At 34.3% G+C, this 22,308-nt stretch overlaps 1 protein-coding gene across 6 annotated transcripts in view; it reads right to left on the bottom strand.

The window, feature by feature from the left end:
* The window catches only part of FAF1 (Fas (TNFRSF6) associated factor 1), a 356,513-nt gene that overhangs the window by 200,831 nt on the left and 133,374 nt on the right, over positions 1–22,308 (bottom strand). For all 6 annotated transcript variants that reach the window (XM_014544808.1, XM_005872500.2, XM_014544812.1 and 3 more), the window contains one exon: positions 15,279–15,384. In XM_014544808.1, the coding sequence (XP_014400294.1) occupies positions 15,279–15,384 (106 nt within the window). The remainder of the gene's footprint in view (positions 1–15,278; positions 15,385–22,308) is intronic.

The following is a 22,308-nucleotide window of genomic DNA, read 5'->3' as shown; positions in this document are numbered from 1 at the left end:
GGCTGCCGGGCTGCCAGATGGATGTCTGATTGCCATCTTAGGCCCAATCCCCTGGGGAGCAGGCCTAAGCCAGCAAGTGGTCACCCCGGAGGGGTCCCAGACTGCGAGAGGGCACAGGCCAGGCTGAGGGACCCCCCAACCCCCGAGTGCACAAATTTTTGTGCACCAGGCCTCTAGTCCCATATAATAAAAGCCTAATATGCAATCAACCGAGCAGCAGAACAACCGGTCGCTATGATGCACACTGATCAGCAGGGGGCAGATGCTCAATGCAGGAGCTGTCCCCAGCCTGCAGGCCCCAGGCCAGCCAAGGCGGGTGCCAATGGGGGCCTCCTGATCGCCCCGCCAGTCGCCCCACATATTGACCCTGATCACCAGCCAGGCCTGGGGACCCTACCCATGCACGAATTTCATTCACCAGGCCTCTAGTGTGTGTGTATGTGTGTGTTTGTGTGTGTGTTTGTGTGTGTGTGTGTTTGTGTATGATAAATGCTGATGGGGAAAAATAAAGGGGGAAAATTAATTTTTTTAAAAATCCCCCACCAGAACAGTATATTCATTACAATTCATGAAACTACATTTACATTATTACACAAAGTCCATAATTTACATTAGGGTTCACTATTGGTGTTGTACCTTTTATGGGGTTGGACAGATTTAAAATGACATATATCCACCATTATAGCATCATACAGAGTAGTTTCACTGCCCTACTAATCTACATTTTTGTCTATACATTTGCCTATTCTGGGCATTTCATGTAAGTGGACTCATACAATATGTGGCCTTTTGTATCTGGCTTCTTTTACTTAGCATTATGTTTTTCAAGATTCATCTATATTTGTTTATAGCAGCACATAAGTATTTTAGCATGTATCAATTCCTTTTTAATGACTGAATAATATTACACTTATGGAAATACTATATTTTGTTTATCCATTCATCAGTGGTGGACATTTGGATTGTTTCTATGTTTTGGCTATTAAGAATAATGCTGCTATGGATATTGATGTACAAATTTTTTTATGGACATGTGCTCAATTGTGTTGGTATAAATCTAGCAGTGGAATTGCTAGGTTATATAGTGATTCTATGTTTAATTTTCCAAGGAACTACCGAACTGTTTTCCAAAGTTACTGCAACATTTTACATTCCCACTAGCAATGTCTGAGGGTTCTAATTTCTCAACATCCTTGCCAACACTTATTTTGCCATCTTTTTATTTTTTATTCCAACCATTCTATAGTGGTGTGAAGTGATATCTCATTCCAGTTTGGTTTGCAATTCTCTAATGGCTCAAAATTTGAACAACTTTTCATGTGCTTATTGACTATAAATTCTCTTGAGAAAAATCTACTCAAATCCTTTGTCTTTTAATTATTGAGTTGTAAGAGATCTTTATATATTCCAGATACAAGTCCCTTATCAATATATGATTTGGAAACATTCTCCCCCATTCTGAGTTGTTTTTTCACTTAACTGAAGATGCCCTTTAAGGCACAAACTTTTTAATTTTGATGAAATACAATTTACCTATTTTTCCTTTTGTTGCTTGTATTTTTTAGTGTCATATCAAGGAACCATTACCTAGCCCAAGGTCACAAAGATTTATTCCTATGTTTTCTTCTAAGGGTTTTATAGTTTTAGCATTTATTTTTAGGTCTTTGATACAATCAATTTAATTTTTACATATGATGTGAAGTAGTAGTCCAATTTCAATTTTTTGCATGTAGATATCCAGTTGTCTCAGAGCCATATGTTGAAAAGACTATTTTTCCATGTCGAACTGTCTTGGAAACCTTGCTGAAAATTAATTGGCCTTGAGTGTAGGTGTTTATACTGGGCTCCCAAGTCTATTTCATTGATCTATAGGTGTATTCTTTTTTAAAAAATATATATTTTATTGATTTTTTTACAGAGAGGAAGGGAGAGCGATAGAGAGTTAGAAACATCGATGAGAGAGAAACATCGACCAGCTGCCTCCTGCACACTCCCTACTGGGGATGTGCCTGCAACCAAAGTACATGCCCTTGACTGGAATCGAACCTGGGACCTTTCAGTCCGCAGGCCGACGCTCTATCCACTGAGCCAAACCAGTTAGGGCTATAGGTGTATTCTTATAGGGGTATCATAGCCTTGATATTAATAGAATTTTAATTCACTTATCACTAGGGAAACTAATGACATCAAATTAATACCATTTACTCTTATTGTATCTCAATATTTTAAAATCTTCTTAAGTATTAGCAAGACTTTTTATGTTTATGCAATTCAAAGTCTTGTATCACATGTATTTAAGGTAAAAGTTTACTTTAAAATAAAAATAAAATTCTTTATTATTCAGAACAAAAATCTTATTTTTAGAAATCCAAACACAATGGCAACAGAGACCTCTATTTCAATCTTAAACCTCTTAAATAATACCTTAAGGATTAAAGCGATATTTAAATTCCACAGTGACATATATACATATTTATATGCATAGTGGCTGCCTATTGACCAGTTTTCTCCCCTCCAACCCACTCACAAGACTAGACTCAGAGTAGCTGAAAAAATTGCCTGAATGATACAAAGCAAAATATCAGACATTAGAATCCAGGTTTTCAAATTTATTTACAACCACTGGATGCTGACTGGTGTAATATCTGCACATTCTAAATTCATTTAAAAGGTGCTAGACCAGCCGTGGGCAAACTACGGCCCGTGGGCCGGATCCGGCCCATTTGAAATGAATAAAACTAAAAAAAAAAAAGACCGCACCCTTTTATGTAATGATGTTTACTTTGAATTTATATTAGTTCACACAAACACTCCATCCATGCTTTTGTTCCGGCCCTCCGGTCCAGTTTAAGAACCCATTGTGGCCCTCGAGTCAAAAAGTTTGCCCACCCCTGTGCTAGACACTATATTTAGTGCTGTAAATAAAAGCTTAAATGACTGAGACCCTACCCTTTAAGGAGCCTACCATGAGAAGAAAAACAAATCCTATATAATAAGGGGCTAATATGCAAATTGACCGAACAGCAGAACAAGTGGTCACTGTGATACCCATAACCCATTGTGGCCCTCGAGTCAAAAAGTTTGCCCACCCCTGTGCTAGACACTATATTTAGTGCTGTAAATAAAAGCTTAAATGACTGAGACCCTACCCTTTAAGGAGCCTACCATGAGAAGAAAAACAAATCCTATATAATAAAGGGCTAATATGCAAATTGACCGAACAGCAGAACGAGTGGTCACTGTGATACCCACTGACCACCAGGGGGCAGATGCTTATCACAGGAGCAGCCCCCTGGTGATCACTGTGCTCCCACAGGGGAAGGACTGCTCAGCCAGAATCTCTGAGCCAGGCTCACAGCTGGTGAGCACAGCGGCGGTGGTGGGCCTCCGTGGCAGCACTAAGGATGTCCAGCTGACGGCCTCCAAGGGCTCCCAGACTTGGGGGATGTGCAGGCAAGGCTGAAGGACCCTCCCCCAGTGCATGAATTTCCTGCACTGGGCCTCTAATAAAAGGATAAAATGCTGCAATAGAAATATATACCTCATTCAATGGAACACAGGGATTTTATGCATATTTCAAGGTTCCAAGACAGTTTATATTTTCACTAGCAAAAACTTTGAGTTTCTGCAGTTCTTCATTATAAAAATACAAATGAAAAGATACACACATCAGGCTAATCAGGGCTAGATGATCATGCAACCTGTTAATGCCAGGGGGATTAGAACTCAGATTCCCTACACTACAGTGCAATAATCTTTCCACTATTACAAGCTAACTAATTGCCAATTGAGAGGTACTGTTTATTGAGTAAAATCTGTAAGAATGTGTCCCTAGATTAAAAAAAAATTTTTTTAAGCAGTTATAACTTCATTTAGGAGGAAACCACTAAGTAAATTACCTGGCAGACATTACAAATTAAGGATGGCCTAAATCTATTTTAAAGTAAGAATTTTATTGTGTACATTTTGTGCAAACTATTCTCAGCCTCACTTTTAACAAATAAATGAGAATTTAAATAGCCAAATCAGAGATCCTCTCATAATAACCCCCCTGAAAAAAGGACTTGTATGCATGCATATAAGCCTAACCGATGGACACAGACACCAGGGGGTGAGGGCATGGGGGGTGGGAGGACTAGGGGGCAATAGGGGGATAAAGACACATATGTAATACCTTAATCAATAAAGAAAAAAGTAAAAATAAATTAAAATAAAAAAAGAAAATACATATTTATGTCAACATTAATACTTGAAATGCTTGAAATTCTCAGAATTTCTTGGATAACTGCACTTTTGAAAGTGCCTTCAGTTACAAAAGATCTTACTGATTTATAGATTCTTCCAAAATTCAGTCATTCTTTAAGCACACCTACTCTGTGACAAATTCAGCAGTCGACTCAAAAGGAAAAAGATGAATCTGATACTTTTCCTTGTCTTAAGGTGATCTTAGTCTGATGGGGGTGGGGTTAAGGTGGGGGTAAGTAAAGAGATAATTTCAAATGAGTGTGGTAATGCTTTGACAGACATTATGTTCACAGAGAGAGGAGAGCTCTGGAAAAGACACCTAACCTGAATAACCACAAATTTAACTATCCAGATTGAATAACTACCTAGCTCACAACATTTGGCTTCAAATTACTTTTGGTAGTTTCAGAAACTCAATTTTCCTTCACAGAATAAAGTTTGGTCATAAGTGAGGTCATTCAAAACAAAACAAAAATGCATATAGTCTCCAGAGAGCCAATTCCTGGAATCTAGAATAACTTCTAAGCAATAGAAGACATGTGTATCAACAACAAAGATGACTACTTTGAAGATGTCAACATTCACTTAAATTTATGACATGTCTGCATGTTAATATGTCAATCACATTTACTTTGGGGTCATGCTTCACATATGGCTCCATTCATCATATACAAAAATCTATTACAATATTTGAAACAATAATTACCAATAGGTACCAGGATTCATAAGACATTTTACTATATTTCTGAAACTTCAAATCCTAAATAAAGTGATCCATGTGCATGTCTGTTATCATCAATAAAAATTTTCACCTGCAAGAGAACAGCAGCCTTTAAAAATACCCTTATGGAGGTGAAGGCTGGGGGCAGGGTAGAAGGGGTAAATGGGGGGTAAAAAGGGAACATATGTAACACTTTCAACAATAAAGATTTAAAAAATTGCCTTGTGTGCAATGTGAAAGGGGAACATCTTCCAATTCAACAGAAATGAACTGACGTTTAACTAATATTTTATTATTATGTTACTAGAGGCCCAGTGCATGGATTTGTGCACCAGTCGGGTCCCTGGGCCTGGCTTACGGGGATCAGGCCAAAACTGGCTCTCTGATATCCCCCGAGGGGTCCTGGATTGCGAGAGGGTGGTTCTTGGGTGACAAACCCCGGAATCAAGCTTCTTCCTCTCTGGTTCCAGGTGCGTCCTGAGAACCGAAGCTGCCAAGTCACCACAGCTCGGCAGCTCCTACATTGAGGTCTGCACCCTGGTGATCAGTGCACATCATAGCTACTGGTTGGACAGTCAAATGGTCTGACGGTCACTTAGGCTTTTATATATATATAGATTAGACATTACAAACATATTCTCGGAAAATATTTCACATTTTAATCGGGCAAAGGCAGGCATGTAAATGTAAAATGCTTTTGATAACAGAACACCAAAGGAATCAGAAACAAATGGCAACAGCATATTTTAAATTAACATAGTCTATAATTGTAATATTTGACTCTGAAATGAAACTTTTATATAATTGCTAGCAAGAGAATCAGGAATGTCACTAATTATCTCATAATTGATTTCATTTAAATATAATTTTGATTTTTCCTTCATAATGATCATAGGACCTCTTTTATATTTACTGCAGTAACTATCACAATGTGATAACTATAAAACTACAACGAAATTATGACAGTAAAATAGAAAAGGTTGAGAAAGTCAATGTGTAAAACAAGATTTCAATTCATCTGAAATAGAGCTATAGTTTAACATATAGATCTTTCACTTTCCTAAATACTTTTAGATAGTTCACTGTACTAACATTTACAATAGGCTTAGCTCTATCAGAGAACAAAAAGAGAATTATATACATGGACACATATTAATGATCTGGAAATGTGGCATATTTAAGAGGTCCAACAGGTATATAAAAATTCTAGAGCTGCTTATAATTAAAATCTATAAGATGGAAGGTTCAGTCTAAAAAAAGACTGGACTTTCTTTACAACATACGTTATGCTGCTCTCCAAAATACATAAATTAAGGTTTGCACTTTCCCAAACAGAGGTTATTTAATCCCAAATTCCCTCCCCCCCAATATAACACCTCGTTTCCCTTTGTACAGTCAGTATTTAGAGAAGAAAATATTCTTTTGGATGCTTACAGTCATTTCAAAAGCTTAACTAGAAGATTCCTTTCTCATATTCTTGGGAATTTGGTCAAATCACATTTATTCCTTCACTGTTTTTCCCTGGCTCTAAATCAATCCTAGCAAACATATGGCTTTTATTCTTATTCCTTCAATTACTTCCAATTTGTGGGCATTTGACTGTTCTAGCATAAAGTTTCTAAAATATTATTCCATAATTAATGTGTGAAATAGCTGTAGCCAAAAAGAAAAAGACTCCTTCCTTGCCTTTATCTACTTGGATACCGTACATACCTTTGGGTGCCACAGACTTAAAACTCTGCCAGGATTTTTAAAATTCTATTTTGCATTCTAAGTGTAAATCTAATTTGTTTTCCACTGCCACTCATAGGACTTTCCCAACATTACTCTTTTACCTTCTCCCCTCTTGTTTCCTTCATCCCTTTCCATCCAGTGTCCATGTTCAGTATTATTTCTCCCCCTGCTCTCCCTCCACCCCCATGTATTAGCTGTAAAATAGATGTAAAGCTTGGTGCATGTCCAAAAATTTTATGATCAAAATACATACTTAGCAAATTGTTTGGCTAAATCTTTCATGTATGATGAAAGATTATTACCACAATTCATTAGCAAATTATAGACTTTGAAATGTAGGCAGACAAATATTTGGCCCTGTATCAATCAATTTGGACCAGCTGGGTAGAAATTCACACAATCCCAGGAAACCCGGGAAGTGAGGTGCTCTTTCATTTTTCATTCACTTGAAACATTAAAGAAAAATTATCATTCTATAAAAATGTTCACTTTTCGAGATTTTAGTAGAGCCATTTAGATTTAGTTTTATTTTCTGTCTACTTTAGTGACCAATAAACTAATCATTTTTCTTGCAATTGATTGCAAAGCAATAGTGCCTAGTGCACACACCTTAATATTTGACCATTATATTCCAGTTTAAAAGTTAAATATTTAATAATGGTTCTACTGCCCAAAAAAGGTATGTGGGCAGGTGTACTTCTACATATACTAAATCAGCCTGGAAATTAATTTTGCAGTTATTCACAATAAATAATACCATTAATATTCTTCCTCTGAGCCTCTCTAGTCTAGTGAGGTGACCCTGTACAAAGATTCTGATTGATCCTATGTCTGTCTGCTTTGGTTAAGCTACAAGGCCATATATAGGGACAGCTGCACTTTGGGAGCAACTTAAAACAAATTTCATCTTAGTGGCATCTAATCCAGTGCTCGGTACAAGCCGCTTGGAAAAGTCAGTGTCAAAATTAAACAATGCCGGCTTTGCAATGAGCAGATGCTTTTGCCTTGCAGCTGTAAAAACCTTAAAACAATCCAGTACTCTACTGTCTGGTCACGCAATGACCACAAAGCAAGGAATACATTTTGTCATTTATAGAAAATGTTTGCTATAAGCTTTTAAAGTATTTCTTCCTTTAAAAAAAAAAAAAGGTTTAGAAAAATAAGAGGAATGTATTGAGGGCAATAATATAGTAATAAAGCCCTAAATTGTACAATAGGATTTTTAAAACTATATTTGTCACACTAAATATATTTGAAAAAGAATAACTCCTTGACAAGACAGTGTTAAGTTATTCACAAAATGCATCGTACAAAAGAAAAATTAACAAATAGACATTTAAAAGAGGTTATGGTTAAAAAAAAATATTTGGTATATAAGGACAAGCATGTAAATAATTTCCTACATGCAGGCCTTATCTTAATATACCTAGCACTTTCCCTTCCACTTTCTCATCCTTGATTTACTCGATTCTTTATTTTTTTTGTGGGTTTTTTTTTCTGTTTTTGCTGGGGTGGGGAGAAAATTATGGAGATTAATACTTTTACTTTATGGCTAGAGGATACTTAAATGTTAAAATATTTCTCAGCTTAAATAATATGGCATTTCAGCTTAAGTAACAAGGTCTATAAAGAAATCGTAGCCTTTTCTAACCTTCAGCCTACAAGAAAGAATCTTGTCTTTGGCATTCAGGAATGTAGGAGTTAATATTTTAACACTGAAATCAACTCTTCTTCATGAGGAGAAAGGCTCCAACTACTGTGTCTGTGAAAACAGAGAACCAGCCCTACCTAAGTAAGTGACTGTCTGGTCATGATCAATCAACCTCTGCTAATTGAGGTTCTGGCTTTAAAGATAGATTTTTATAATACCTACAAGAAAGAGAATATTATCTTTATTTTAAATAGTCTGCTGCAAAAAGAAATTTCAGAAAGTTTTTTTTTTCATCATTCAAAATTTTTTCTTAAAATCCTTTTTTCCCCAAAGATATCAATTCATTAACACCTCATGGCTTATAAATTTCATTGAATGTTTTGTTGGTTGAAGGTTTGGGGATTCCTCTTATATTCCTCCCCACCCCATAACTTATATTTCAGTGAATAAGTCCCAAAGTAATGCCCACACAAATAGGAAATTAATATAATTTCATTTTAAATATCAAAGAAGGCATGCTACTTTCTTCATTAAAAGTATGAGAAATAAAATCTAAAATAATTTTATGGTTACTTTTGCATTTCTGTATTTTATTTTCTAAGAATATAAATAAAACATATTGACATATAAAACATTTTAGTGCATTATACCTTTTAAGCTATAAATTCTAGGCATTCATTTAAAAAGATGAGCCAAACCTAGAAATAATCTTTTTTTGTGAAATATTTATAATTATCATTAAGTTATATACTATTGGTATGATTTTGTTGTATTCTTTGATAATAGCTATAATTAAAATGAACCTGAATTATAATGTTAGGAGTATATACCATCAAACAAAAGTAAACCATGCAACAAATATATATGACAAGAGAATTAAAGTATAAAAACATATAAAATAACTGACATGTATTCCTAGATGTGATCCCTTATATCTTAACCCACATAGATTAGAATAAGAATTAATTATTTCACAATGTCAGTATTCTAAATTACAATATTGTACATGAACAGCTTTAAGGATAAGAAATAACTATAAATTTGCACAAACTGGGTCTGCTTATATTGCTATTTCATAATAACTTTAATTAATAATCAGAATTATGCTAACAAGAAATGTAAAAATATTGTTTAAAAGTGTATTCCAACTTAAGGTTATTAATTACATAATTCTAATTCACATTTAATGAAATTTAACATATTACATATTTTTATGGGATCACCTAGAGATTTGCTAAATGGTTAGCTCAAAATAAATGGTTCTCTTTTAAGTTCATTTTTATCCCTTTGGGTTCACTCAATAACATCAATATATTTTAAAAGTATATATTTTACTCAAAAAATACATAAGTAAGTCACAAACCAAAAGCTAACAGATGTGACTTCTAATTAGTTATAATAATCTCTGCTTCACTGCCATTAGAATGAGTCTTTCTTTTCTTTTGAAAACTAAAAAAGCTTTCCTTTGAATTTTAAACTGTCAGGGTGCTTCAAAGTCAATGTACAAAATCTGCTTTGATTAAAATTTTAGACATCTACAGTGATAACTTTATGAAAGGAAAATATTAAATTATAATTATCCTAAACAGACACAGTCTTGTGAAACTAACCCTACATTCATGTTAAAACACAAAGAGTTGAATATAATGAATTTGATTCATCCTTGGACACAAAGCTTCACCACAGTAAACTCAGTCAACTGTTGCTCTTGCGCCTATATTCATGGTGCTTAAATAGCGCACTTTAAAACAAAAAAAACTCCAATTGGCTTTTCATATATCCACCCTCCCCAAAAATAACGCACTTGAAAAACTCAAATGATATGAAAGGCTTCAAGGCCTCTTTTCTCCCTTTCATACCCCTTTTTTTTATTTCTGTTTGCAGTAATCTGCCTTTCTCTTTCTCTTTCTCATTGCTACAGAGCAAGCGAGGAGACTCAGAGCTTTGAAAAGGGGGCTCAGTGTGTAATGGGCCCACTAGAATTAATTTACTTGCACCAAATCCATTGAGCACAGGTTTTTTTTTTCCCTCCTCCTTCTCTCTCTCTCTCTCTTCTCAAAATCATTTGGAGTCGAACGCAGCCCCCAGCCTTTGTAATTCTAGTAAAGCACTTAAAGTGCACAGTAGGTGTTCATGAGGACCATCTGGTCAAAAGCAAAACAAGCTGCTGATTTTGCCTTTGAATAGAATGAAGCAAGTGTGAATTAGTCTCTTCAATTAGCACTATTACAACCTGTCAAGTGCATATTGTAAAACAGGATTATTACAGTATTGGTCACCAGTGCAATTATTTACTCTCTGCCTTTTCTTGTATATAAAAATGTCTTATGTTTATTAGTTTTTGATAACTGAACATAATTTCTCCTAACCCAGGCATTTTAAAACTCCCAACCCACAAATCACAGATTATGAAATGTGGTCAGCCAAGTAGATGTCAGAATACACATATGTTAAGTAACAAAGGACTAAAACATTGTCCTTAATTCCTAATAAAAATTCATTGTTTCTATCTTCTTGAAATGAAGGTGAAGAAACACTTACAGGGGCTAAAAATAATTTCCAATAGAGATTACTCTAAAATACTTTCAGAGGCAGAAAAAGACTTGTCAGTTCCAAATGACTGCATTGTAAATATTACTTAAATTTATTTCCCAAGAGAATAATTTATTAAGAATCACAGAAAACCTCAACATTTATAAAATGGTCATTACTGATTTGTTCAGTTGAAACGGTATAATTTCAACAAATCTGTTATAAAATATAACTTGAAACTAATAATATACGTGCATATTTGAAAGAAACTCATAATCTCCTTTTCTGAAAGCTGAATAAAGGCTTAATTCATTGCTCAGTTGCTTAAGAAATTACATTTCTTTCATTCTTGCTAAAATGTCATTTGTGATTTCAAGTTTTAAAAAATCAAACTATGATATATAGTAATTAAAATGGGTTCATTCAAATTGAGCTTATTTATGCCATTTATCTTGCAATAAAATTAAACTACTTAAACTTTTAATTAAATAAGCACACAATTTAATTTAGCCTCTTGCATATGCACATTCTAAGCTACCCTGGTCTTGAGTTCTGTGCCAGCATCCCCCACCCTACCCCCAAACTGGAAAACAAACAAACAAAAACCACTATACCTAAAACATTTACAGAAAGGGCATGCTAGTTAAGAAGTTATAGTCAACTCACAACTAGAAAATTGCCCATTAGTACAATCTATAAAAAACTACATATTTAATTACTGTTAATGACCTTCAACAATAAAGAATAGTTAGAAATACATGTTAGCCAAGCAAGTTGAGAAAGTAGCATGCAGAAAAAAAGACACAAAACCCAACACAAGTTTTGAATCAGAATTAGCTTCATGATTTCACAATTATTTAGCCAAAATTATTTTTAAGAACTGGTATGATTTATGTACTTAGTTATCTTCTTATTGCTAATTCAAATTGTTGGCTTCCCATATGACAATCACTAGTATTAGTAGTGAAATGTTTTACTATTCCATGAAAGATATATCTTTATAGTTTGTCAATTTTTCCTTTATTCCTATTAAGAACTAAATCAACATTAATAAAACAGTGAGGAATTCTAGGATAAAGTGAAACTTGGAAGAGGATATAAATAATTCTAATAGCTATTCATCATGCTTCTTGCTGTAACAGATAGGAAATACTTCATGATTCCACACCCAAAATACTTAGGTTTCTTATCACTGTTATTCTGGGTCATGTTTGTATTTCTTAAACGTGTATAACATGTACAAAGAAAAGTGTATATTCTGCCCATTAGAAGCTTTGCAGTAGTAAGATGGACAACAAAGAATTCTTTTCCAAGAAAAGTTGGCTTGATTTCAGAGACTTTACACCTGGGTTTAGGATTTGCAGTAGGCAAATCAATCTCCCCCCTCCTTAATTTAACCAATCCCAAGTGCATTTGTAACCACAGATCTTTAATAGTATTATACAGAATTACTAGAGTCTGTACAATTAACTGTTTAAAAAGCTAAATTCTCTGTGTAGAATATCCATTAAGATAAGGTAAGCTTGTTTAAATTTTCAAGGAAATTCGCTATTTTAAAGTGTGACAAATAAGTAATGTAGAAACCAAAAAGGTAAAAAGACATTATCACAAAGTTATTATTCTATTATTAGATATTTTACAAACTATTTCACATAATGGAAAAGAGAAAGAATATTTATTTTTATAACTACTTGTAACTCTCCATTGTGACCTTTTTATATTATCTCTGCCTTTTCCTCAAGTAGGAGGGAAATATAAGTGGAAGGATTTGTAAAGAGCTTTAAAAACAACAACAAAAAACACACCTCAATATCTAACTAGCTTAAATTAAAATCTAGAGCTTTCAAAAGACATAGACATGTAAGAAACCACAGACCAGAATGAACAAACACTTGTACAACTCAGTTTATCACTATTAACTTGCATGAACATATGGTCACTGAAGAGTTTGTTTGAAATTCTAACTGCTTTTAAGTTCTTTTTTCTAATTCAATCTTTTTTAAAATGTATTTTGTTTCACTAAAAGTTGAAATCATAGTGCCTTTTTCAACTCTATTTCATTTAATTGAAATTTCCCTTTGAGGGAAAAATATTACAAACGCTTTCTTTTAAAAATGCAAGGCTTTCAAAAATTAAAATTACCAAAAAATGGCATACTATTTTCTCCTATAACAAGGATAATATACTACAACACTGGAAAATAAATCTGTATCATTTTTAAAATTAACTTTTCTTCATATATTGATCAGAATTCATGCTTGAGTCTATTTAAAAACACTGAAAAGAGATATCTGAAACTGGTGACAGAAATTAATTTACAATTTAGGATATATGGCATCATTAAGCTTCCACATTAATAGCAAAAATTCTAGCATTTATAAAATAACACTGGAAAAGCTTTTTAAGATTATAGCAAACTGACTTTCAATCATGCACAAAAACAAAAACTTAGGTGTTACTGTAGGTTACATGGCTGTAGCATAATAGCATCTTGTCCTTCTGAAACTCCACCTCACCAGGTATTCCACAAGTTAAAAGAGGAAGTTTTAGGATTAGACCTAAAGGGTGTGATCCTAGGCTTAAAGAGAATAATCCATGTCATTTTTCTAAACTGTACAAGAATAAAGAGCCTATGTGTACCTGGTTTACACATAGAAAAGCAACTGATATTAGAAACAACTGGATTTATTTCTTCTTGGCAAGAAGCATTTCAAAGTATTACTTTAAATTTTTTTTTAAAAAGAAGAAAAAGAAAAATGAAACAGAAGAAACCAAATTCTTACCAAGAAATACATAAGAATATCAGTCTTTGCAAAAATATTTCTGGGACATTTTTCATTTAGAAAATGATATGAAAAAGATTTACTGTTTTCAAGTCCTTGTATTTGGTAACCTAAATAGCAGGCCATGAAGAACAGTTTCAGCCAACTGTGGCGTATAATGGTACATTTACAGAATTTTAAATATTTCTTTTAATAATTGATGTAGTCATTTTGAATCATTCTGCATAGGATATCAGGTGTGAGCAGATTGCATTAATGCTGCTTAAACATTTCAACTTGTCAGTATGGCCAACTCGATTTCGGAAATATTTGCAGTATTTTCCCATCGAAACAGTAATAAAGGCAAAATAAATATATGCCACTACTTTATAATCACCGAACATTAATGAATATTTTATGTCTTTTTAAATCTCCCTGTTTAATTTAAAAGGGTGAAATTAAGTCTCCTCCCTGCAATATGCCAATTATCTATAAATCAAACAATAATTTGGCCATTATGCTCCTTTTTGTTAATATAAGAAAAGCTAATTTGAAAACACTGGATGGCATTTTTAGATTATCAGTTTAATAGTCCTTTCTGCCCTCTTGTGGGAAAAAGCAGAAATACACTTAAACTCCAGAAACTGGAAATGAAAAAAGGGTAACATTTTAGCAATAAAAGTTTCATTCAGAAAAACAAATAAAGCAATTTATATTTATCCATAACGCATTATACTAGTCTTCAATTAAAAAAAAATAACCAACAGAATAAAATTTACCTCTTATTATCTTTGTTTTTCTTGATTAAACTGGAGTTATTTTGAAACTAAATTTTCTTATTTAGTTAATTCAATATATATGATTAATTCTCTTTATAAAAACATTAGCAGACAAAATGATTGATGTCTTCACAACTTACTAGGGGTAATGTGACGTAATCATCATTTCAGTGTTTCTAAACGTAAGTCCTGTCATAGCCTAACACACTTTCCCCCCATGGATATAAATTACTGGCTTTTAGGTAGGTGGGGTCACAGGCAAGAAGATACCTCTTCTTTCTTGGGGGAGGTTCTTTTTTAAAACAGTGGCCCTGGTTGGCTATATAGAAGAAAAAAAAATTCTGACTATAAGACTCTTCTCAGATATTCTGAGTTAAGTGACTGAAAGTTTCCATCAGCATTCCTCAAATGCTGCCCAACACTGGCACTGAGCTGCATAAAAAAAGCCTCCTCAAATTCTTTTTGGAAACAGGCAAGGCACACATTTTAATTAATATATTTCAAATGCAATGCATGCATGTTCGAAAATGCATGCTGGCAACAATTTCCAAATTAATATTTTGAATAATTACTATAAAACTATGAAATATATTACATAATAATGAATATTTTAAGCAGAGTTTTAAGGTGACTATTTTAAGAATTATCAAGAGCTCCCATTTACAATACTGTCTTTCTAGGTCAAATCACTTAATATGTCTACAGTAATCATGATGCTCCAGTTAATTAAATTTAAGAACCCAATAATGAAACATAAAGAGAGTTTCCAACCAGAATAGATAAGCCCTCTTTAACAGGGTCAACATTAGTTATAATGAGCTACCTTTATTCCTTAGCTGTGAGACATAACTCACCTCTTGAATGGTACTGCTTCCTGAGAAGTTCAGGTTATACTCCCGCTGGACTTCTCGGTGGGTGATGATCAGCATGAAGTTTTGATTTAATGACTCCTGCAGGGCACTGAAAGGGTTGAAAGAAAAACAAGGAACTCTGAGATGAACAAGTTCTAGCTTGCTTTACAGCTAGCTGCAAAAAACCCCAGGAGTACCATAACCTCCACACAGGCATGCCCAGACCCAATGTTATCATCTTTTCAGCTCCTAAAAGCAAAAGAGCATACTGAGAACAACCAAGGGGAGCTAACCTGTTAACTCCTTCTGTACTAAGGTGTTTTGAAACTTCAATTCTAAATATTTTGCATCCATAAGAATTTTTTGCAAATCATATGTTATTGTATGCATATGTATTTTCTCCAAAAGAACCAAATTTGTCAATTACATCAAATTCCAAATATGTTACTAAAATGTATACTCGCTCTGGAAGAAGAGACATATGAAGCTACTGTTTATATTCATGGATGTTACATAAGAATGGAACTATGGTTTAAGTCCAAATTCAGAAGATAATGAAATCTATAGAACTTTAGTGGCTATGTCAAAATTCCTTCAAATTAAGTGCTTTCACTTAGGACTAAGAAATATATAGAATTCAGAAACTGGAGAATTCAGGGCAACATTAAACTCTATGTCAAAGTTGTAAATATTAGAAATGTGTTAGAACCAGGAAGAGTTAATGAATTAGTCATATATTAAAAAGCATAAGTCATGGTTTTGTTTATGACAATACTACTAAGAAGCACTATCAGCATTGAAGATAAAAATCTACCACCATTATTTATGAATAATCAGTAATGCCAGCCTCAAGTATAATTAAGCCAGGCTTATGGAATTAGGAAAATATTTGGGTGTGCTATATCATTCTGGTCTTCATCACTCCTCCTTTGCCAATCTGTAACTATGTGATAAACATACATGCAACATAAGATTAGAATTAGACAGTTAATCTGAACATCCTATTGTCTTCTATAGAATTTACAGGTTGATTACAGACTAAAATTACCTAGGAAACACCAATACATAGCATGAAATACTATGAATCAAAGGTCATGATACCCCACTAGTTTCTTTATGCAAGGATCGTTGTGACCATCTCCTTAGCACCTAAGCATAATGCCTTGCACACTACATATAAATACTGATTGAACAATGAATAAACCGTGAGTTTCCAGAAGGCAAGAGTCTTACTCAATTTTGTGTCTCAAACAGCAAGCTTGCCTTCCAGGAAACTACCATGGAAATTAAAATTTTGATTCATTTATTTATAAATATTAAATCAATGCTTTGCATTAATTATTCCAATTGCTAAGAAAACCAATCCAAATAATACATAGTGCCGATTCACAAAAAACTTCACAATTTTATAAAGATAGACAAATACATAAACAGCCATAATGTAATAGCTACAACTGAGAAATTGAAAAAAAAAGTACAATGAAAACTGAGAAGGAAGTGCTACACTCTGTCCCAATGAGAGGGAAAAACAGGTTAGGTGCAGCGGTTCTCAACCTGTGGGTCGCGACCCCTTTCGGGGGGGTTGAATGACCCTTTCGCAGGGGTCGCCTAAAACCATCGGAAAACACATATATAATTACATACTGTTTTTGTGATTAATCACTATGCTTTAATTATGTTCAATTTGTAACAATGAAAATACATCCTGCATATCAGGTATTTACATTACGATTCATAACAGTAGCAAAATTACAGTTATGAAGTAGCAACGAAAATAGTTTTATGGTTGGGGGTCACCACAACATGAGGAACTGTATTAAAAGGTCGCAGCATTAGGAAGGTTGAGAACCACTGGGTTAGGGGAAAGCTTCAGAGAAGAAAGATATGTTAAAATATGAAGGATAAGTAGAACCTTCAAGTTTATCACTTGGAAAGGATAAAACTTTTGTTTTGTTTGGGGAAAAGAGATGGGTGGCACTTTTTAGACAAATACATGGAAGAACATCACATATTCATTCATTCACTCTGTTAACATACTTAATACAGCACACAAAATAAGGAGCTGTGACCCATGTCTAACTTATTATCTGTCCTCCAGGTACAGGAGGAGGGAACCCAGTAAGATCATACTTCTGTCTCCATTGAGTTTATTGAGAGATGGCAGACAAGCAAACTTACAATTCATATATGTTAGTTTGCAAAATTCATATATGTTAGTTTGCTAAAAACTCTAATACCACTTTTTCTAAGATGCTATGGAAATACAAAGAAACCCACAGAATCTGGCATGTAAACTGAGTAAGTTTTGTTTCGTGAGTCCTGTCCCCTACCCCAAACCCCTGATGTCCAGGGGGTGGAAGAGTGGGAAGGGGAAAGGAGAAGGCTATAAGAATTTATCCATTTATTTTTGCCTTTATTTCCCTTGCCTTTAGAATCAAGTCCATAAAATGTTCTCTATGACTAAGGTCCATAAGCTTAGTTCTGATGCTTTCTTTTATATAATTTATTGTTTCAGATCTTATATTTAGGTATTTGATCTATTTCGAGTTAATTCCTCAAAAAATTAAGACTAGAGCTACCATATGCCCCAGCAATCCCTCTCCTGGGTATAGACCCGAAAAACTAAAAAACATGTAATCGCAAAGATATATGCACTCCTATGTTCATTGCAGCAATATTCATGGTGGCCAAGACCTGGAGACAACCAAGATGTCTTTCAATAGAGGACTGCATAAAGAAGATGTGGTACATATACACAATGGAATACTACTCAGCCATACATAAGAAAAGACAAAATACTGTCATTGGAGACAACATGGAATAGTATGCTAAGTGAAATGAGTCAGGGAGAAAAAGCTAAGAACCATATGATTTCACTCATATGTGGGATACAAAATTGAAACTTGCGGACACAAACAGCAGTGTAGTGGTTGCAGAGGGAAGGGGAAGGGAGTGAAAAGGACCTAATATATGGTGACAGAAGATGGTTTGACTTTGAGTGGTACAGTGCAATACACAGATCTTGTAAGATAGAAATCCACACCTGAAACCTGTATGATCCTATTAACCAAAGTCACCCCAATAAATTTAATATTTTAAAAAGAAATTTATTGTGGTGATCTGCATAATTTTCAGACTTTATTGCTAAAATATTGCCTAGGCAAATTGATTCTAGCTGCTGCTTAGCAGAATGAGTTGAGTCCTCAGTTGCTGCATCTAGGAGCACTTTTCTCCTTAATAGTATCTTCTAATTAATGGTTGGTTAGGATAGTTTGCCCTAACCCTAACCCACCTTCAAGCATGCTCTCTTTTACCTTCAAATTGCAAAGTCATTCATGCCACTTCAACTTTTACCCTTAAAATAGCTCTGAATATGACTGCCAACCAAAGTAGGTAGGTGAGAAATAATATGAAATGGGTTTGGGTTTTAGTGGCATGTTTTCTCTTCAATTAGAGAGCTTTCACAGGGGTCGCCTAAGACCATCGGAAAATACATATATAATTACATATTGTTTTTGTGATTAATCACTATGCTTTAATTATGTTCAATTTGTAACAATGAAAATACATCCTGCATATCAGGTATTTACATTACGATTCATAACAGTAGCAAAATTACAGTTATGAAGTAGCAACGAAAATAGTTTTATGGTTGGGGGTCACCAGAACATGAGGAACTGTATTAAAAGGTCGCAGCATTAGGAAGGTTGAGAACCACTGGGTTAGGGGAAAGCTTCAGAGAAGAAAGATATGTTAAAATATGAAGGATAAGTAGAACCTTCAAGTTTATCACTTGGAAAGGATAAAACTTTTGTTTTGTTTGGGGAAAAGAGATGGGTGGCACTTTTTAGACAAATACATGGAAGAACATCACATATTCATTCATTCACTCTGTTAACATACTTAATACAGCACACAAAATAAGGAGCTGTGACCCATGTCTAACTTATTATCTGTCCTCCAGGTACAGGAGGAGGGAACCCAGTAAGATCATACTTCTGTCTCCATTGAGTTTATTGAGAGATGGCAGACAAGCAAACTTACAATTCATATATGTTAGTTTGCAAAATTCATATATGTTAGTTTGCTAAAAACTCTAATACCACTTTTTCTAAGATGCTATGGAAATACAAAGAAACCCACAGAATCTGGCATGTAAACTGAGTAAGTTTTGTTTCGTGAGTCCTGTCCCCTACCCCAAACCCCTGATGTCCAGGGGGTGGAAGAGTGGGAAGGGGAAAGGAGAAGGCTATAAGAATTTATCCATTTATTTTTGCCTTTATTTCCCTTGCCTTTAGAATCAAGTCCATAAAATGTTCTCTATGACTAAGGTCCATAAGCTTAGTTCTGATGCTTTCTTTTATATAATTTATTGTTTCAGATCTTATATTTAGGTATTTGATCTATTTCGAGTTAATTCCTCAAAAAATTAAGACTAGAGCTACCATATGCCCCAGCAATCCCTCTCCTGGGTATAGACCCGAAAAACTAAAAAACATGTAATCGCAAAGATATATGCACTCCTATGTTCATTGCAGCAATATTCATGGTGGCCAAGACCTGGAGACAACCAAGATGTCTTTCAATAGAGGACTGCATAAAGAAGATGTGGTACATATACACAATGGAATACTACTCAGCCATACATAAGAAAAGACAAAATACTGTCATTGGAGACAACATGGAATAGTATGCTAAGTGAAATGAGTCAGGGAGAAAAAGCTAAGAACCATATGATTTCACTCATATGTGGGATACAAAATTGAAACTTGCGGACACAAACAGCAGTGTAGTGGTTGCAGAGGGAAGGGGAAGGGAGTGAAAAGGACCTAATATATGGTGACAGAAGATGGTCTGACTTTGAGTGGTACAGTGCAATACACAGATCTTGTAAGATAGAAATCCACACCTGAAACCTGTATGATCCTATTAACCAAAGTCACCCCAATAAATTTAATATTTTAAAAAGAAATTTATTGTGGTGATCTGCATAATTTTCAGACTTTATTGCTAAAATATTGCCTAGGCAAATTGATTCTAGCTGCTGCTTAGCAGAATGAGTTGAGTCCTCAGTTGCTGCATCTAGGAGCACTTTTCTCCTTAATAGTATCTTCTAATGAATGGTTGGTTAGGATAGTTTGCCCTAACCCTAACCCACCTTCAAGCATGCTCTCTTTTACCTTCAAATTGCAAAGTCATTCATGCCACTTCAACTTTTACCCTTAAAATAGCTCTGAATATGACTGCCAACCAAAGTAGGTAGGTGAGAAATAATATGAAATGGGTTTGGGTTTTAGTGGCATGTTTTCTCTTCAATTAGAGAGAGAAGAAAAAAATGTGTAAGCAAACGTAGAAACTTTTAAAAAGCAGTCTGAATTTTAATTCAATGGAGTAAATGTTTTGATAGAACATCTATTCGCACTGGTTTTTAATTTTTCATTCTCTATTATGATTTTCCTTTCAGTTCAAATTTTTGCATTTACCAACAAGGAGATGGTTCTGTTTCTACAAAAACATTCAAACTTACCATTCAAACCTTGTCATTCAAACTTAATCATTGTTCTACTCTCAAATCAGACTGAAATTAATGCTTAAAATGTAATGTGGACCATTACATTGTCCCCAACCTTTGAGTTAGTGGCTATTTGCAAAACAAACAAACAAAAAAAAACCCACAAAAATAAACATAACCCCCCATATAATACAATAAATGTGAACATTTTTAATAATTAGTAGGCAAAGTGCTAGACATTATCATATATACCTTCTCATAATTCTGCTAGCCAGTTCCTTAATTTTAAAAATGGAGGGGAGAGGATAGGTAGGATATAAGAGAGAGAATTATTAAAAAGATAAACAGATGGAGATTAGATAGATATCCACGCCCTTAAAATTTTCAATATTATAACTAAACATTAATATCTAAGCCACCAACATAATTCTAGAAATAGCTTCAGTAGAACATCCCTTCTCTGTTTCCCTTTCTGTTCACAAGTCTTGGGCTTCTAGTGTTCTTTCATTAGCAGAATGTCCACTTCTGCCTGGGGAGATCTCATTCCCATTTAACTGTGAACATTTATCCGGAACAGAGAAGGCATCTGTAAAATATCTGTCTTCTAATACATACCAAATTCATTTTAATTTACTGGCTTAATTTAATACATTTTATATTTCCTTTCAGTTTTTTTTAATAAGAGGAAAATAATGTATGACAAATTTTAACACAAAAGCCATAATAAATAAATGAAGCTACATTTCTATACATGCAAACATAAAAAGCCATGCATTTTTAGCCTCCATATGTCCAGTACTGATAAAAGCAACATTAAGAAAATAAATATAACAGTCTATACTGTCTTATTGAGTTTATTTCACATTGAGAGAATACTTTAGTGACCAAAGCATGTGGCTATTTTAATACATAGGATGTACTACTTTTTCAAGGTTAACTCAAAACTGCATTACAGTAGTGAAACAATCATTTGATCATCATGTAGCATATACCTGTCATTTTTTCTGACTAAGAAGAGAAATGGCTTCCCTACTGCCAAAAAGAAGCAAGCCCATTTCATAGAGTAGAACAGTAGTAGGTCTTGCATCAAGAATAATAACAGTAATTTAAGGATTTCCTTGCTAACAATTCCTTGAATCCAGAATCCTCTTAAAGTCTTCAGTGGGCAGAAGATTTGACCAGGCTAAACCATAGCCTTCCTATTAAAACTGTAACAGTTCTAGGGAAAGCACTCACTGTATAAAATACAAATGTAAACAACTAGACTAGAAAAACAACAAATTCAGTCTTGGGCTTCAGGACTATTATGGACTGAATATTTGTGCCCCACCTCAAATTCATGCTAAAAGTGTAATCCCCAATGTGATGGTATTTAGGGTTAGGGCCTTTGGAAGGTGATTAAGTTTAGATAGATGGAATCATGAGGGTGGGGCCCACCATGATGAATTAGTGTTCTTATAAGAGAAAAGAATAGAGCTTTTGCCCTAACCTGTTTGGCTCAGTGGATAGAGCATCAGCCTG

This window comes from Myotis brandtii, unplaced genomic scaffold (assembly GCF_000412655.1).
Source record: "Myotis brandtii unplaced genomic scaffold, ASM41265v1 scaffold382, whole genome shotgun sequence".
NCBI classification, from domain to species: domain Eukaryota; kingdom Metazoa; phylum Chordata; class Mammalia; order Chiroptera; family Vespertilionidae; genus Myotis; species Myotis brandtii.
This window is presented reverse-complemented; position numbering and strand designations above follow the sequence as displayed.